This window comes from Pelecanus crispus, chromosome 9 (assembly GCF_030463565.1).
Source record: "Pelecanus crispus isolate bPelCri1 chromosome 9, bPelCri1.pri, whole genome shotgun sequence".
Classification (NCBI taxonomy): domain Eukaryota; kingdom Metazoa; phylum Chordata; class Aves; order Pelecaniformes; family Pelecanidae; genus Pelecanus; species Pelecanus crispus.
In genome coordinates, this window is record NC_134651.1 from 19,571,850 (window position 1) to 19,585,027 (window position 13,178).

At 41.1% G+C, this 13,178-nt stretch overlaps 1 protein-coding gene across 1 annotated transcript; it reads left to right on the forward strand.

Moving 5' to 3' along the window:
- Positions 1 to 5,012: 5,012 nt before the first annotated feature.
- Positions 5,013 to 11,261, forward strand: LOC104026318 (thiamine transporter 2). Its single transcript, XM_075716475.1, has 5 exons — positions 5,013 to 5,204; positions 5,545 to 6,361; positions 7,891 to 8,083; positions 9,694 to 9,835; positions 11,082 to 11,261. Exons 1-5 carry the CDS (start codon positions 5,055 to 5,057, stop codon positions 11,259 to 11,261), a joined length of 1,482 nt encoding a protein of 493 aa, XP_075572590.1. The 5' UTR covers positions 5,013 to 5,054.
- Positions 11,262 to 13,178: the final 1,917 nt, after the last annotated feature.

Below are 13,178 nucleotides of genomic sequence, written 5' to 3' on the forward strand. Positions count from 1 at the left end.
CCTGTAAGAAAAAAAGAATTAACTCCCCCCAAATGTCCCAGAGTGGTGATTAATGACACAGCTGTTAGCACCAGATTCTGCACTGCTACCAGGAGCCACTACCCTGCACCGTGCAAATGGCAATGCGCATTCTAGTGACATGAATAAGAAGAGTGACTGGATAAAAAGGAAGGGCATTAGCCTTATGTAAGTAGGAGTGTAGTGAAAAATAAAGTTATGTCATTACTCTTTAGTAAGGAAGTACTTTTAAGTCTACGCTTAAACTTAGTACCTGAAACGTTAGTTTGGTTAAATGTATTCTCTAACTTACCCCTTGGCGTAATGCACTGAGTAATTTCTAGCTAAATATTCTAAACTAGACTTTGCATAAGCATTTAAGTGTCTCAGATGAAAAGCATTCAAGCCCAACATGTGAATGTCTCCCCACCTTGGGAACCCTGCATGAGATTCAGCTGAGAGGCGAGTTATAGAAACCCTCACCCACTCTCTACGGGGTTCAGACTGTAAATGGCAGCTCATTCCCAAAATGGGAATGTAGTGCATGAGAAAAGGTTAAGATCTACTCATCCATAAATCAAAAAGTGAACTTGTCCTGTGAATCCTCCTGGGTCTGAGGAATCCAACAAAGAGACAGTTTAATCTTTATAACTGCCATTGTAACCTTTCTGTGCGTGGGCTGTATTTGACCACCAATTGAGAAAAATCTCTGGTATTAGCCACAGTAAATTTTCTTTGCTATCACTCTTTCTTGAAGGGAGTACAGTACATATTCTTCGAAAAGCATAAGCCTTCAGTTTGATTTGCAAAGTCTCTTCTCCTGAGTTAGGCAGGTGTCAATAAACAGATGTGATTTGGGAGCTGAAAGTCAATGCTTAAGTCAGCACCCAACCAGACAGTTTGAGAGAGAGAGACATACCTCACACAGCCCAGGTGAGGCTCTCAGCCTTGGTGCCATCCTGTGAAGCACCAGAGATAATACCAGGATCAAGCCAAAGGGGCAGCAGAGGCAGGAGAAGGTACCAGGCTGACAGAAGTTTGCAGTCTTGTTCTTTTACTGCCTTTCCTTCCCCTTCTCTCCTCAGAATTTTTCTGTCTCCTTGAAACATTAGAGACCATATTGCATTAACTCTTTAGGATACACTACTACTATAAAACTCACCTTTTCTTCAGGTCTTACAGTCTTCCCTTTCCCACCTGAATAGAATTGGGATGCCAGCTATAAACAGATCTCCTAGCCCGCCCTCCAAGCAGAAGAACACTTCCACTTCTGACCAGACTACATTAAAACTCAGTGTAAAGAGCACAGTCCCCTTCAAACCCAGTGACTAAGCTCTGCTGCAGGCAGCTTATGACATAGAGCTCAAGTTGGCCAAAAACTTGCATAAGCCCATCATAGTTTTACTGTCTTCCATTTGGCATTCAGATGTGAATCAGTGAAAAACAATGAAATTTTAGGTACAAAAAAGATGGACTGAAAAGTGTGGAAAGAACAGCTAATAGAGGATAAAAGAGGATCTGAAAGCAGAAAAAACAAACATCAATAACCGGAAGTTACTTAAATCATTCTTTCTCATTATTACATTACAGGAAAAACATAGTTTTGGGGTTTTTTTCAGTGCCGAGAAATTTGAGTTGGATTCTTACCTCCGTTAAGTCAATACAAACCCAGAGTAATGCTATTCACTTCGACAGAAGTTCTTTGCATTTTAGCAAGAGCCCTTGAGAACAGAATCGAATCGAATGCAGGTATACACAGTCTCCTCTCAGATGGGCTGTCACCTATAGCTATAGGTTCAGTTAAACATGCAGTGAAGTAGAACCAAAATAGCTCTGGAAACAGTGTCAGACAATGGCTGGCAGCTGGGAGAGAGCCAAAAGGAATTATTATATCCCTTTCACGCATTAGTTTCACATACATCACAAAAGCTCACATGAGTATACAGCAGTGTCCCAGGCAGGATTAGACAGATTCATAGAGAGCAGGTTGACAAACAAATGATAAAGACAATAGCAGGGATGGCCTCACTATCATCACTAATCCTGTAACTTTGAGTGCTGAGGAGTAGGAGGAGAAAAGGCTGCAAAATGTGGCCAAGGTTGAAGGCAAAATACTGGCCTAGCTGGGCAACTCATCTGACCCAGCAGGGAATTTTGTATGCTTTCCTTATTCATGCATATCTCCCTATTCTAAAGTTACTGTACCATTTTACTGTATATGACCTAAGAAGCTGCCTTCCTCTGAAACTATTGGATAATTCACTGTTATTTACAAATTCATAATTTTCCTACTGTATTGGTCACATTCTTAAGTAATTACTATGTGCTTCATTCCAGACCTGTATGTCATAGGACTGGCATGGGCATGGATCTAGATTCTTATGTACGTACTTTTTGTGCAAATCTGTACATTTCAGATAGCATCCTTTGCTATTATGAGTCCTGCAGGATTTTCTGAAGATGACTATAGGGCCATCTCCATCTTCAGTAGGACTGTGAGAACCTGCCTAAGCAAAAGATCTGAGAAACGTGCTAACAAACAACAGTCAAAGGGAAGCAGAGCAGAGTGTTTTACTTTTTAAACCTGCTAGAATAATATGAAACCCCATGTATTCAGTGGGGAAACATTTAAACCTTCTAACACTGGTATTTGTTTTCCCTCATCTGTGTCATTACCCATGCATAGCTATTGCTCCATCTTTAATATAGACCAGTTCCAGGCACAGAGAGGTCCAAAGCCATGTACCCAAAATTCTTTAAGAGCAGGATTAGCTCTATTGCTTTTGTGTCAGTCAAGCACCAAGCCCGTAGTTTGGGTCTCGATCTCCCGTAGTTTGGGTCTTGATCTACTGCTGCCTTGGGGCAGGGACAGGCCAGGATTGTCTGGCTGTTCCCTTTAAGGGTGTTGAAAGTGGATGAAATAAAGCCAGCTGGAAATGTTTTCAAAGGATGTGTCATCAGAGCAAGCTGAAATACCAGAAGAACAGGAAAAGCACAAAAATCAAATAGAGTCCAGTAGCTGTAATACACACAGGACAGCCCGAAGAAAGCCTGAGGAAACTAAAAGGGGACCTTCCCCTTGGAAGTTAAAAAAGGAAGAGCTCCAGCAGACAAGGTAAGATTATATATGAACTTCAGAAATCAGAAATCCTGCAGTGACAAGGAAAAAAGGGAGGAAAGAAAAGGGCAGTCTGGTGGGGAACTGGGAGGCTGGGTCAGGCTGTGTGGGAGAAGAGCTGACAGCTTCTGGCACTAACCAAGAATTGATGGGGGAAACAAGAAACAGAGGAGGTTTTGCTTGAGAATGACACCAAGGCACCTCCCCATCTCTCCAAAAGTTAGGACAAACCCTGGAGTTATAGAAGACAAATTGACCATAAGGGGTGACTGAATGGGAACAAGTTGGATCTCTCCCCCTTAAGCACCGAGGTACAGATCTCGTTGTCAGAGGTTTGTCGTTATGGATGCAGAAAGGAGCAATTATATATTAGGTTGCTGTAACACTTTAATGATTATCATATGAAAGGAGAGCAAGGGGCTGTTATGGTGACTAAGTGAGTGTGATCTTGGGCAGGGCCAAAACTGATCCTGCCAAAGCCATATCTGCAGCAGAAGCTATTACAACAACTGGGGAGGAATGAGGGGCAGAAATTATTTTCCTTGAGCACTCTGAATGTGTCTCACACTCCTCCCATACACGTTTTTCCTTTGCTGGGGTCATCTTGCCCTCTAGTGGTTCACACTACAGAGCTGACACAGAGCTAAATTCATTTCTGCTGTAAATCCTATAATGTCAATGGTTTCAGCTGTTATGCATAAAATGAAATAATTCAAATTCCCTTTGATCTGCACCTATTTCTTAGTGCATCAGATCATTAGTAAAATGTGCTATCATGGTGTGGAGTTAGAAAAGAAGATGCATAATGCCTGCTACCTTATGTATTATATATCTTACCCTATAAGATCCTCTGCCCATCAAATCTGGAGTGATGTAGTCAACAGGTACATGAATATTTTAGCTGTTTTGGAAGAGATCTTTCTCCAGCTTTTACAAAAAAGTCTGAGGAAAAATACTGCCTGCAAAATACTTCATTTTTAAGATTAAAACTTTTGCCTAGGAAAAAAAAAAGTTCTCAGGAGGTAAATAGGTAAAAGTCAAAAGCAGAGTGATGGAAATCCCAGCTGGTAAACAAGCACCCTCCAGAGGGCTCCAAAAGATAAATTGTAAGTGTTTAGATTCCTGACATTGCCTATACCAACAGGAATATGGAGTATAACTTACTGTCTGTGTCCTTTGCCTGCCCCCCCATTACACCCATTTGGACTTCTCTTTGGGCTCTGTCCAGCAGAATTGCAAAGTTTAATTTATTCCCTAAGTCTCAGCTAGAGACAAGAACAAAAATATCTGGTTCATTTCATTTTAGTGTGAACTATTACCATCAGTGACCACAAATGTTTTTTATAGATTGAGAATAGGATGTCTGTATCCAAACTGGATTTCTGATGCAGTTAATCCCAGCTGTGGAACTGGCTTGACATCCTTTCTGTATTTATTGGTGACTCTTATCTGCTAGGCTCCAGAGTTACCAGCTCTCCATAACAGGAAAGCTATGCACATCTAGGAGATGAAGGAGGAAAAACGGCAATTGTGAACTAGTTAATTGTCATTCAACAAGGTGCTTGGCTGTGACCAGTCGTGGTGTTGAATGAAATCTCAGTGCTCAGCTGTCTTCAGCAACTTTTGTCCAGAAAGGCTTTTCCTGTGGTTAGCTTGGTCAGTGCAGATTGAATGACAGTGTAATTTGTCTCCCATTTAAAGGTCTTCCACGTCACTCTTTATACACTATCTACAAAGACAGAAAAACAGTGGACAAATGTAAGGAAAAGCTGTTCACTTTAAAGTTATGAAGAAAAATGTTTTCCAACTGCCAGCCTCTAAAGAGCACTCCTTAGCATTAGAAACCACAAAATAAAAATCAATTACAAGACATCTTTGAGCTTGCACAGGCAGTATCATCCTTCTAACAAACTTCCCCCCCACCTTTGCTGCAGAGGCCATGGGCTGCTGGAAGCAAGAGAAAAGCAACACCTGGACTTTTCCGACTCTGATCCTCTGCCTCTGTGGATTCTTCTACATGATGAAACCATCAGAACCTTTTCTAACACCCTATCTCACAGGACCAGATAAAAACTTGACCATAGATGAGGTATGGTTTTACTCTGCCTTTTCTTTTTTATGGAGCCGCAAAAATAAAAAAGCAAAACTTTAAACAAAGTTTTTAAGCAAAGATAAATACCCCCAAAAGCACAACTGTAACCAACTTTGGCAGGTTACAATTTGCAGCAGATGGTATAAATAAAAGATCCATTTAATGGATTTAAGATCCATTTGCCTGCTCAACCATCACATGCTGCTTCAGTGTGGTTATATATTTTATGAATTCCTTCAGAGCAAAAAATAATTCCTTCCCTGTACAAAGCCATTTAAAATAAATGAACTTCATTTCCGCAAGAATAACACCACAGAGATTTCCTCTTCTCTTTTAGGTTACCAACCAGATTTTCCCAGTTTGGACATACTCCTACCTCGCACTCCTTTTCCCGGTCTTCCTGATTACAGACTATGTGCGCTACAAGCCCGTCCTCCTCCTCCAGGGCATCAGCTTCATCATCACATGGCTCTTGCTCCTCTTCGCACATGGAGTGGTGGCCATGCAGGTGGTGGAATTCTTCTACGGGATGGTGACAGCCACCGAGGTCGCCTATTACGCCTACATCTACAGTGTCGTCAGCATCGATCACTATCAGAGAGTGACGAGCTATTGCAGAAGTATCACTCTCGTTGCAGCCACTGTTGCCGCCGTGCTGGGACAGTTGCTGGTTTCCTTAGCAGATGTATCCTACTTTCACCTTCACGCCATTACTTTGGCTTCCGTGTCCCTGGCATTCGTGTGTTCGTTTTTCCTCCCAATGCCTCAAAAGAGTATGTTCTTCCACAGGAAAGATGCCTCAGAAACCCTCCCAGGACCGGATAAAGTTGCGGCCACAGTCAGCTCCGACAGGCCACCAAGCTGCCAAGAGGACAAGGGCTCTGTATCTGCTGACAGGGGACCAACACCTGAGCAGCAGGCTGATGATGCCAAGCCCCAGCATCATGCGCTCAGCGTACTGGTGCAGCTGAGCAAGGACCTGAGGGATTGCTACAGCTCTAGGAAACTTCTCTACTGGTCCCTGTGGTGGGCTCTGGCTACGGCAGGCTTTAACCAGGTTCTGAATTATATCCAAGTGCTGTGGGACTTCAGAGCCCCCTCTCACAGCTCTGCAGTGTACAATGGAGCTGTTGAAGCAATAGCAACTTTTCTGAGTAAGTTAGTGTCTGAGCATCGATCACAAAGGCAGTACCTAAAGTTTTAATTTAGAACACTTTTAAAGTGCCATTCCATTTCAGACACTCTAGGAAGCCAGTGTATACATTGTGCGTTCAAGACCTAGTTCTTTGATGTACAAAATAGTTCAAATGCCAGCTATGTTATTTTTCTTTAGGACTAGGACACCCAATTTTATCCTACAGCATGCAGAGTGTGTACAAGCCACGCAGACTTTACATCCAGTGGCTAAATCCATTCAAAGGCACCTATGTTTCTTTGGCTGAGGTGGTGTGTGTTTGGTTTTTTTTTTTCCCCAAACAAGTATCACACAGTTCCCATAACAATGGTATCAGCTTATACAGATGAGAGGAGTTTTTCATAAATATTTTACACAAAAAGAACATAATCCTCTCATTAAGATCTTTTTCTAGTGAAATACTCTTGTGCAGCAGGACGGAAAGAAGAATTTTAGTCATTCCAGGATACAGAGATTTGCAGAAAAAAAAAAAACCTTACTGAATTCATTATGCTACTGACATTAACCATTATGCTTTTGCACCGGAAGCAGATGCCCACACCACATAAGCAAAGTAATGTTATCAAAAGGTAACGTCAAAGGATACCACCCTGAGTTGGCAGTGTTTCACATATTCATATTGTGCTGCTGTAAAGAAATTGCACAAGGCATTGGGGTGTGATCCACCAGGGAAGATAAACATATCTACATCATACCTGGCCATTCAGGTTACCCTTACGGTCATTAAGGAGAAACAGATACTTCTAAGATTAAAAATTACTCATACCTTGTGGTAGGCAACTAAATAGACCAACTGAATCACGAATTAGAAGCATGTAGCTCCTGTTGTGCCTACTCCTTGATGAATTCCTTTTTCTCATGGAATTGCCTATTTCTCAGTGTAGAGTTGTAGAAGTTCTAAAATTGTGTGAGACGCCTACGATGGAGAGTCAGGTGGCTTACCTTCCCAACAGATGCCTCTTTGTAGCAGGCCCACCAAAAGCAAATGGTGCCTATCCTTTCTCATTTCCCTGAACATGCTCACTTGATATATCACAAAACTCCCTTTTTTGACAGCTTAGCCCCTTTATGAGCTGCACATAGCTAAACTGTTAAGCTAGAAAGCTTACTAGCTTAGCTATAAAGTAAGCTAGTAGAAGCTGGGAGAATTGTTCTTCTTGAGCTCCAAACTGTGTTCCTATTTCTCTCCCTAGAGATACATGCTGGGTACAGACAGCTAAATAATGCATCCTTCTACATAACAGTTTATCCTGTGAAGTGGAATAAAATATTAAGAAAGGAATGGCAGAGACTTGATTTACGCAGTTCTCTAAAAATGACCAGTCATCTGCACAACTTCAGAAGTGATTAGAAATGCTTTCGAAACACTTCAGAACTACTCTGCTTCATTATTCAAACATTGCCTTTCAGCATGTGAGGGTGGCAAGACTTGGTGATATAGGCTGTACAACAGATACCACATTTACATGTTTTTTTCTCTTTTTCTAGGCTCGGTAACATCTTTCCTAGTACAATATATGAAAATTAACTGGGACCTTTTTGGAGAACTGGCTTTAGGGATCTTCTCTGCAATAGATGCCGGTTCTCTATTTCTCATGCACTTCACTACCAACATCTGGGCATGTTACACTGGCTATGTCATTTTCAAAGCATGCTATATGCTCCTCATAACAATAGCAACGTAAGTATAAAACCTTACAATACTGCCCATTATGCACAGGATACTAACCATACTTTAAGTTTTCTTTGGGCATCCCTCCTTTTACTCAGAGGTAGCTGATCTAATGCTAGACATAACTGTTTAGGTGAAGACAAGGACCCTTAAATGTCTAGTTATGTTGTTTTCATTCTTCTAAACAACCATAAAATAAAAATTATCAAAATTTTATTATTGAACCTAGGCAGAAATTAAACAAGGTACAAGATATCTTTATTACTAAGGCAATGGTAACAGCAAAACACATAAGCTATTTTCCTCCTTCCTGGCATGGAAGATGCAAAGTGAACAATAGGGACATGCATGCCTTGACAACCATCCTTTAAGATCCCCTTATGGCTAGACCACCTTGCTGATACTCTTTTTAGCATGCTATCAACTGCATGAATGCAAGAAAAGACTTGGCATGGAGTGTTCCCAAACATAACTTTATACACATAATCCTTAATGATATTATGATGTAAAGAAGGAATAAAAGAGAACATTGGACATACAAACTCAGACAAGATCTCTTAGGAGACCAAGATATTCACTGTCAGAAATAGAAAAATAAAAATAATGAAGATTATATATAATCTGTGTAATAAATATAAAACATTTTTATTATTCCAGTTATTTTATTGATTGGAATGTCTTTACACATACCACACTATTCCATTAACAAAAATGCCAGATGCATATTTATGTCAAAACTCAAAATTATTCAGATACCATTTAAAAAAACTGCTAAAACTATAGTGCATGACAAAATTATGCCTATCTTGAATGAAGCCAAGTGAATCCTCTGTTTTCATTTTGGTGGACTGTTAGCATGTTGTAGTGGATCACACCTGAACTATTTCAACACATTCTACAAAAAAAAAAAAAAACAACCAAAACCCAACCCAACCCAAACACCCAACCCCCCCCTCCCCAAACCCCACCCCCTGCTGAAATCAATAAAAAGAGTACTGCAGGAATTACACCCTTTTGTTCAGATAGAAACTTTGGAGGTAACTATTGCAAGGAAAGATGTTCTGATTATTGTCAAAAAAGATATTGCAAGGAAAATCTACAGGCTCTTGCCAGGCTACCTCCACTGTCAAACCACAAAGCAAAAAGTGATTCACATCATCATGGAAAAGTTGGTTAGAAGATACCCATCGTGACCTTCTAGTCTAACCTCCCAGCCAGGGCAGAACTGCCAATGCCAGATCAGGTCATGGTTTTGACTGGCCAGGTCTTTGAAAGCCTCCAACCATGAAGGCATTACAACCTGTCTGGCACAGTCTGTGAAGGTAGAGAAGGAATAAAGGGGAAGGTTAGAGAGATCTGATATTCTACTAGATAAAGCAGATCACCTGATAACATGGTTTGGAAAAGCAACACAGACAAGTACAAAAACATCAAAATACACTATGGTAGTCAAGACATTTTTTTAGAGAAATCAAGGAAGGAAGCAAACAAACAAATGAAGCACCATTTACTCCATCCTTGATGTATCATCTGCATGAATCATTTCTCTTCTTCAACTAAATGGAGAGCAACAGCCTTCCACCCAGTGTGAAGTAACTGACCTGCCAGTGTCACATTAGGTTCCAGATTGCAGTCAATCTGAGCATGGAACGCTATGCCCTGATGTTTGGATTCAACAACTTTGTTGCGCTGGTGATTCAGACCATTCTTACAGTAGTCGTCGTGGATTCAAAAGGCCTAGGACTGGACATAGCGACTCAGGTAAGTGCTATTAACTTACTTCTTATTTACTGCTTAGCTAATTCATCTTCAAAAGTTTACCAAGAAAGAAATTGCTATGCCAAAGGACAGTTTAAATCCCTCTTTCTTCTGCAGAAATCTGGACATCTTGCTCTTCCCTTGTGTCAGCCATCATTCTTCCCTTTTTCCTTTTAGTGCAGCATTTAGGATTACAGATTCTGGTCTTTGACTTTTTAAAGGCAGATACACCAGAATGTAAATAAGCAGGCCCTGCTATCTGACCAGCTTTTGCTAATTAATAGGAAGCTTAATAACATCCTCTCTGCCCAAAAATTCAGGCTGGTTTTCTCAGATGCAGAATCAACATGACCACATGTTGTTAAGGGGAGTTCAAGACCATGAGACACAGCCTGGATTATTGGAGTTATTTCAGCTCAAGTGAAAAGGACACCTGCCTTCCAGTTCCAGCTCAGGAGCAAACCTGGTCTTATCTCAACGTGAATAGTAGAGTTTTCTGCCCATAGTTTGGGCACTTAATTTGGGGTGGAATGTCTGATCTCACAACAGTGTCCCTAACTTCAGTCAGCCCAATTCCACTCATGTAGGTGTCAGCTGAAATGTACTGACTTCTGCATTTTCTCAGATGGGATCTCAGCTGGGGCAGCTCCCTACTCCCACAGATTTGAAGAAGACTAAAGCTATTCAGATATTCTGCACAGAGAAGGCAAAAGTTACTTTAAAACATTAAAGACTGAATTAAACACTAATAATTAAAACTAAAATTAAAGGACAGGAGCATGTAGGACTTCATAAATAGCCTTGCCAGTGTTGCTGGAAATACTGATACAAAGTCACGGCATATTTACTGAAGCCAGTGTGGTGACAGCACTGAAATGTGCAGGTAAGAGCAAAGAAGGACCAGCTCAGACTCTTCATTTACATTATTCATGACTATGTGGGTAATGAAGATCCTTCTATGTTTTGCACTAATAGAAAAAAATCCTGTTCTAATCCCTCCCCCTTCCTGATGTTTATTAAGAGGCATAAGGATTGGAAGCAAGGCACAGTTCTTCATTCCTCAAAGATATGCTGTATGCTGGAAAAGCTAAGATTTTTGCTTAATCACAAAGCAAAAACTTGAACATAGAGAAACTGTGCCAGAACACGGGTAAAGAAAATAATAGTGTGCCTGTTATCTCCAGAAGAAACAGTTTTTCCTTAATGTGTTTTTCATTAATTCTTCTGCCTTTTTCTCTCCACCTCCTAGTTTTTAATTTATGGCAGCTACTTCGCAGTTATAGCTGGGATTTTCTTGATCAGAAGCATTTGCATGCTTGTTTCAAGCCAATACAAATGGAAAACAGCAAGATCTTGCAAAGAGCATCTGAACCATGCTGAACACAAACCAAAAGAGCAGATTGTAACTGGCTATATGACACGGCTGTAGGAGTCGGGCAGACAGGCTCACGTGGCCAAGCCCTCATGGGAGAAGAGCTCCTACTGCAGCATGTAGGGGACAGCAGTGCAAGACGCATACACAATACAGCCCTGAAAAGCTACGCTGAATCATTACAGCACTTCATTGCAACATATGCCAGCTAAGAGATCACAATGATGGCACTGTGCCAAGAAGAAAAGATAAGTTGCTTTAGATTCTTATTTACTTGCCTATAAATAGCTTAACAGGAGTAATTTATACACAAGAACAGAGCAACCACCTTGGCATCCCACCATGCATGATGGCAAAGATCAGAATTCACCCTCCCTTGCTTGTTCTAGCTCTTGTATGCGGTGTTGGCAAGCTCTTTCCATGCACATTTGCTCATGCATTGTGGGTGAAGGGTCTATTCCCCCCTTTGCATACACCTTGTGCTGAACCAAGGAAGAAGGGATTGTGTTTGCATCATTATATTTTCCTACCTAACTACAGGCAATTTGGTGATAGATTCCTCCCTCCTAATTTAAAAGCCCACATCAGAAGTGGGCCTTTTGCACGCAACAGTGCAGAAAAGCAGGGTTTACCCAGCCTATCTGAGAAGGTTCACTAAAACACTGCTGAGCCACAGTGGTTGCTTGACACTGTACTGAGTCCATAGCAATCTCAGCTCAGAAGGGAAAAACTTCAGAGTCAAAACAAAATGAAAGACCCCTGCTCCTTTCTTTGTGCTTTCAGTAATATTAAATTAATGACCAAGTGCCTTTGTGTTTGTCCTGGTTTCAGCTGGGATAGAGTTAATTTTCTTCCCAGGAGCTGGCATAGTGCTGGGTTTTGGATTTAGGATGAGAATAATGCTGATAACACACTGATATTTTAGATGTTGCTAAGTACTGCTTATGCTAGTCAAGGACTTTTCAGCTTCCCATGCTCTGCCAGGTGCACAAGAAACTGGGAGGGGGCACAGCCAGGACAGTTGATCCAAGCTGACCAAAGGGCTATTCCATACCATATGACATCATGTTCAGTATAGAAACTGAGGGGGGTTGGCTGTGGAGCAGCGATCGCTGCTTGGGAACTGTCTGGGTATTGGTCAGCAGGTGGTGAGCAATTGCATTGTGCATCCCTTGCTTTATATATTATTATTATATTATTATTACTATTTTACTTTATTTCAATTATTAAACTGTTCTTATCTCAACCCAGCAGTTTTTCCTCACTCTTACTCCTCCGATTCTCTCCCCCATCCCATCAGGGTAGGGGGAGTGAGCGAGCGGCTGCGTGGTGCTTGGTTGCTGGCTGGGGCTAAACCACAACAGTGTTTCAACAAGAAAAGAGAAAAATGTCAAAGGGATTGAGTAGTATGGACTAAAACCAGAGAAGCACACTGTGGAGAAATTTGGCTGATTCCGCATAGGAAAATTCCAGATTAACACAAATATCCAAGAAGATTTATAACTGAAACAAAAAGCTAGCATCATGTGTGCCTTTGAGTTGAGTGCCTAATGAGGGAGGTCCACTGATCTTGGCCAAGGATTTGGCAGGGTCAGCATCTCAATATTTATCAAGAAACTTCAAGTCCTACAGCTAATTTAGTCCAGCACAGAGGACAGTTAGTCCAGGAGAAGACAAAAAGAGACTATAAATGAGTTTGCATAGTGAATACCTAATTTAATATAAATTATGTCCATATGTTTAAGTTATTTCTGTACTGCTGTTTGCTTCTAGCTTCCAATACCTACATCTAACTAATAAAAATAGAAAATACGTAGCATTTACAGAATTATATTTTTCCTGTAGAGTCACCAGCTATCATTTGTACAGACATATGTGCTCTTCATATGGTTGCCACATACTGCAACTAGACAAACTGCCCAGGGGCGAGAGCAAGCAGGAGAGAAGCAATTTGTTTCAAGTCACACAAAGAAT

Bases quoted from the DNA above. Each gene is read 5' to 3' on its own strand.
- LOC104026318 (XM_075716475.1), top strand. From the start codon at position 5,055: ATGGGCTGCTGGAAGCAAGAGAAAAGCAACACCTGGACTTTTCCGACT. The intron at 6,362-7,890 runs GTAAGTTAGTGT...CTCTTTTTCTAG, and splicing joins AGCAATAGCAACTTTTCTGA to GCTCGGTAACATCTTTCCTA. The intron at 8,084-9,693 runs GTAAGTATAAAA...GTGTCACATTAG, and splicing joins CTCCTCATAACAATAGCAAC to GTTCCAGATTGCAGTCAATC.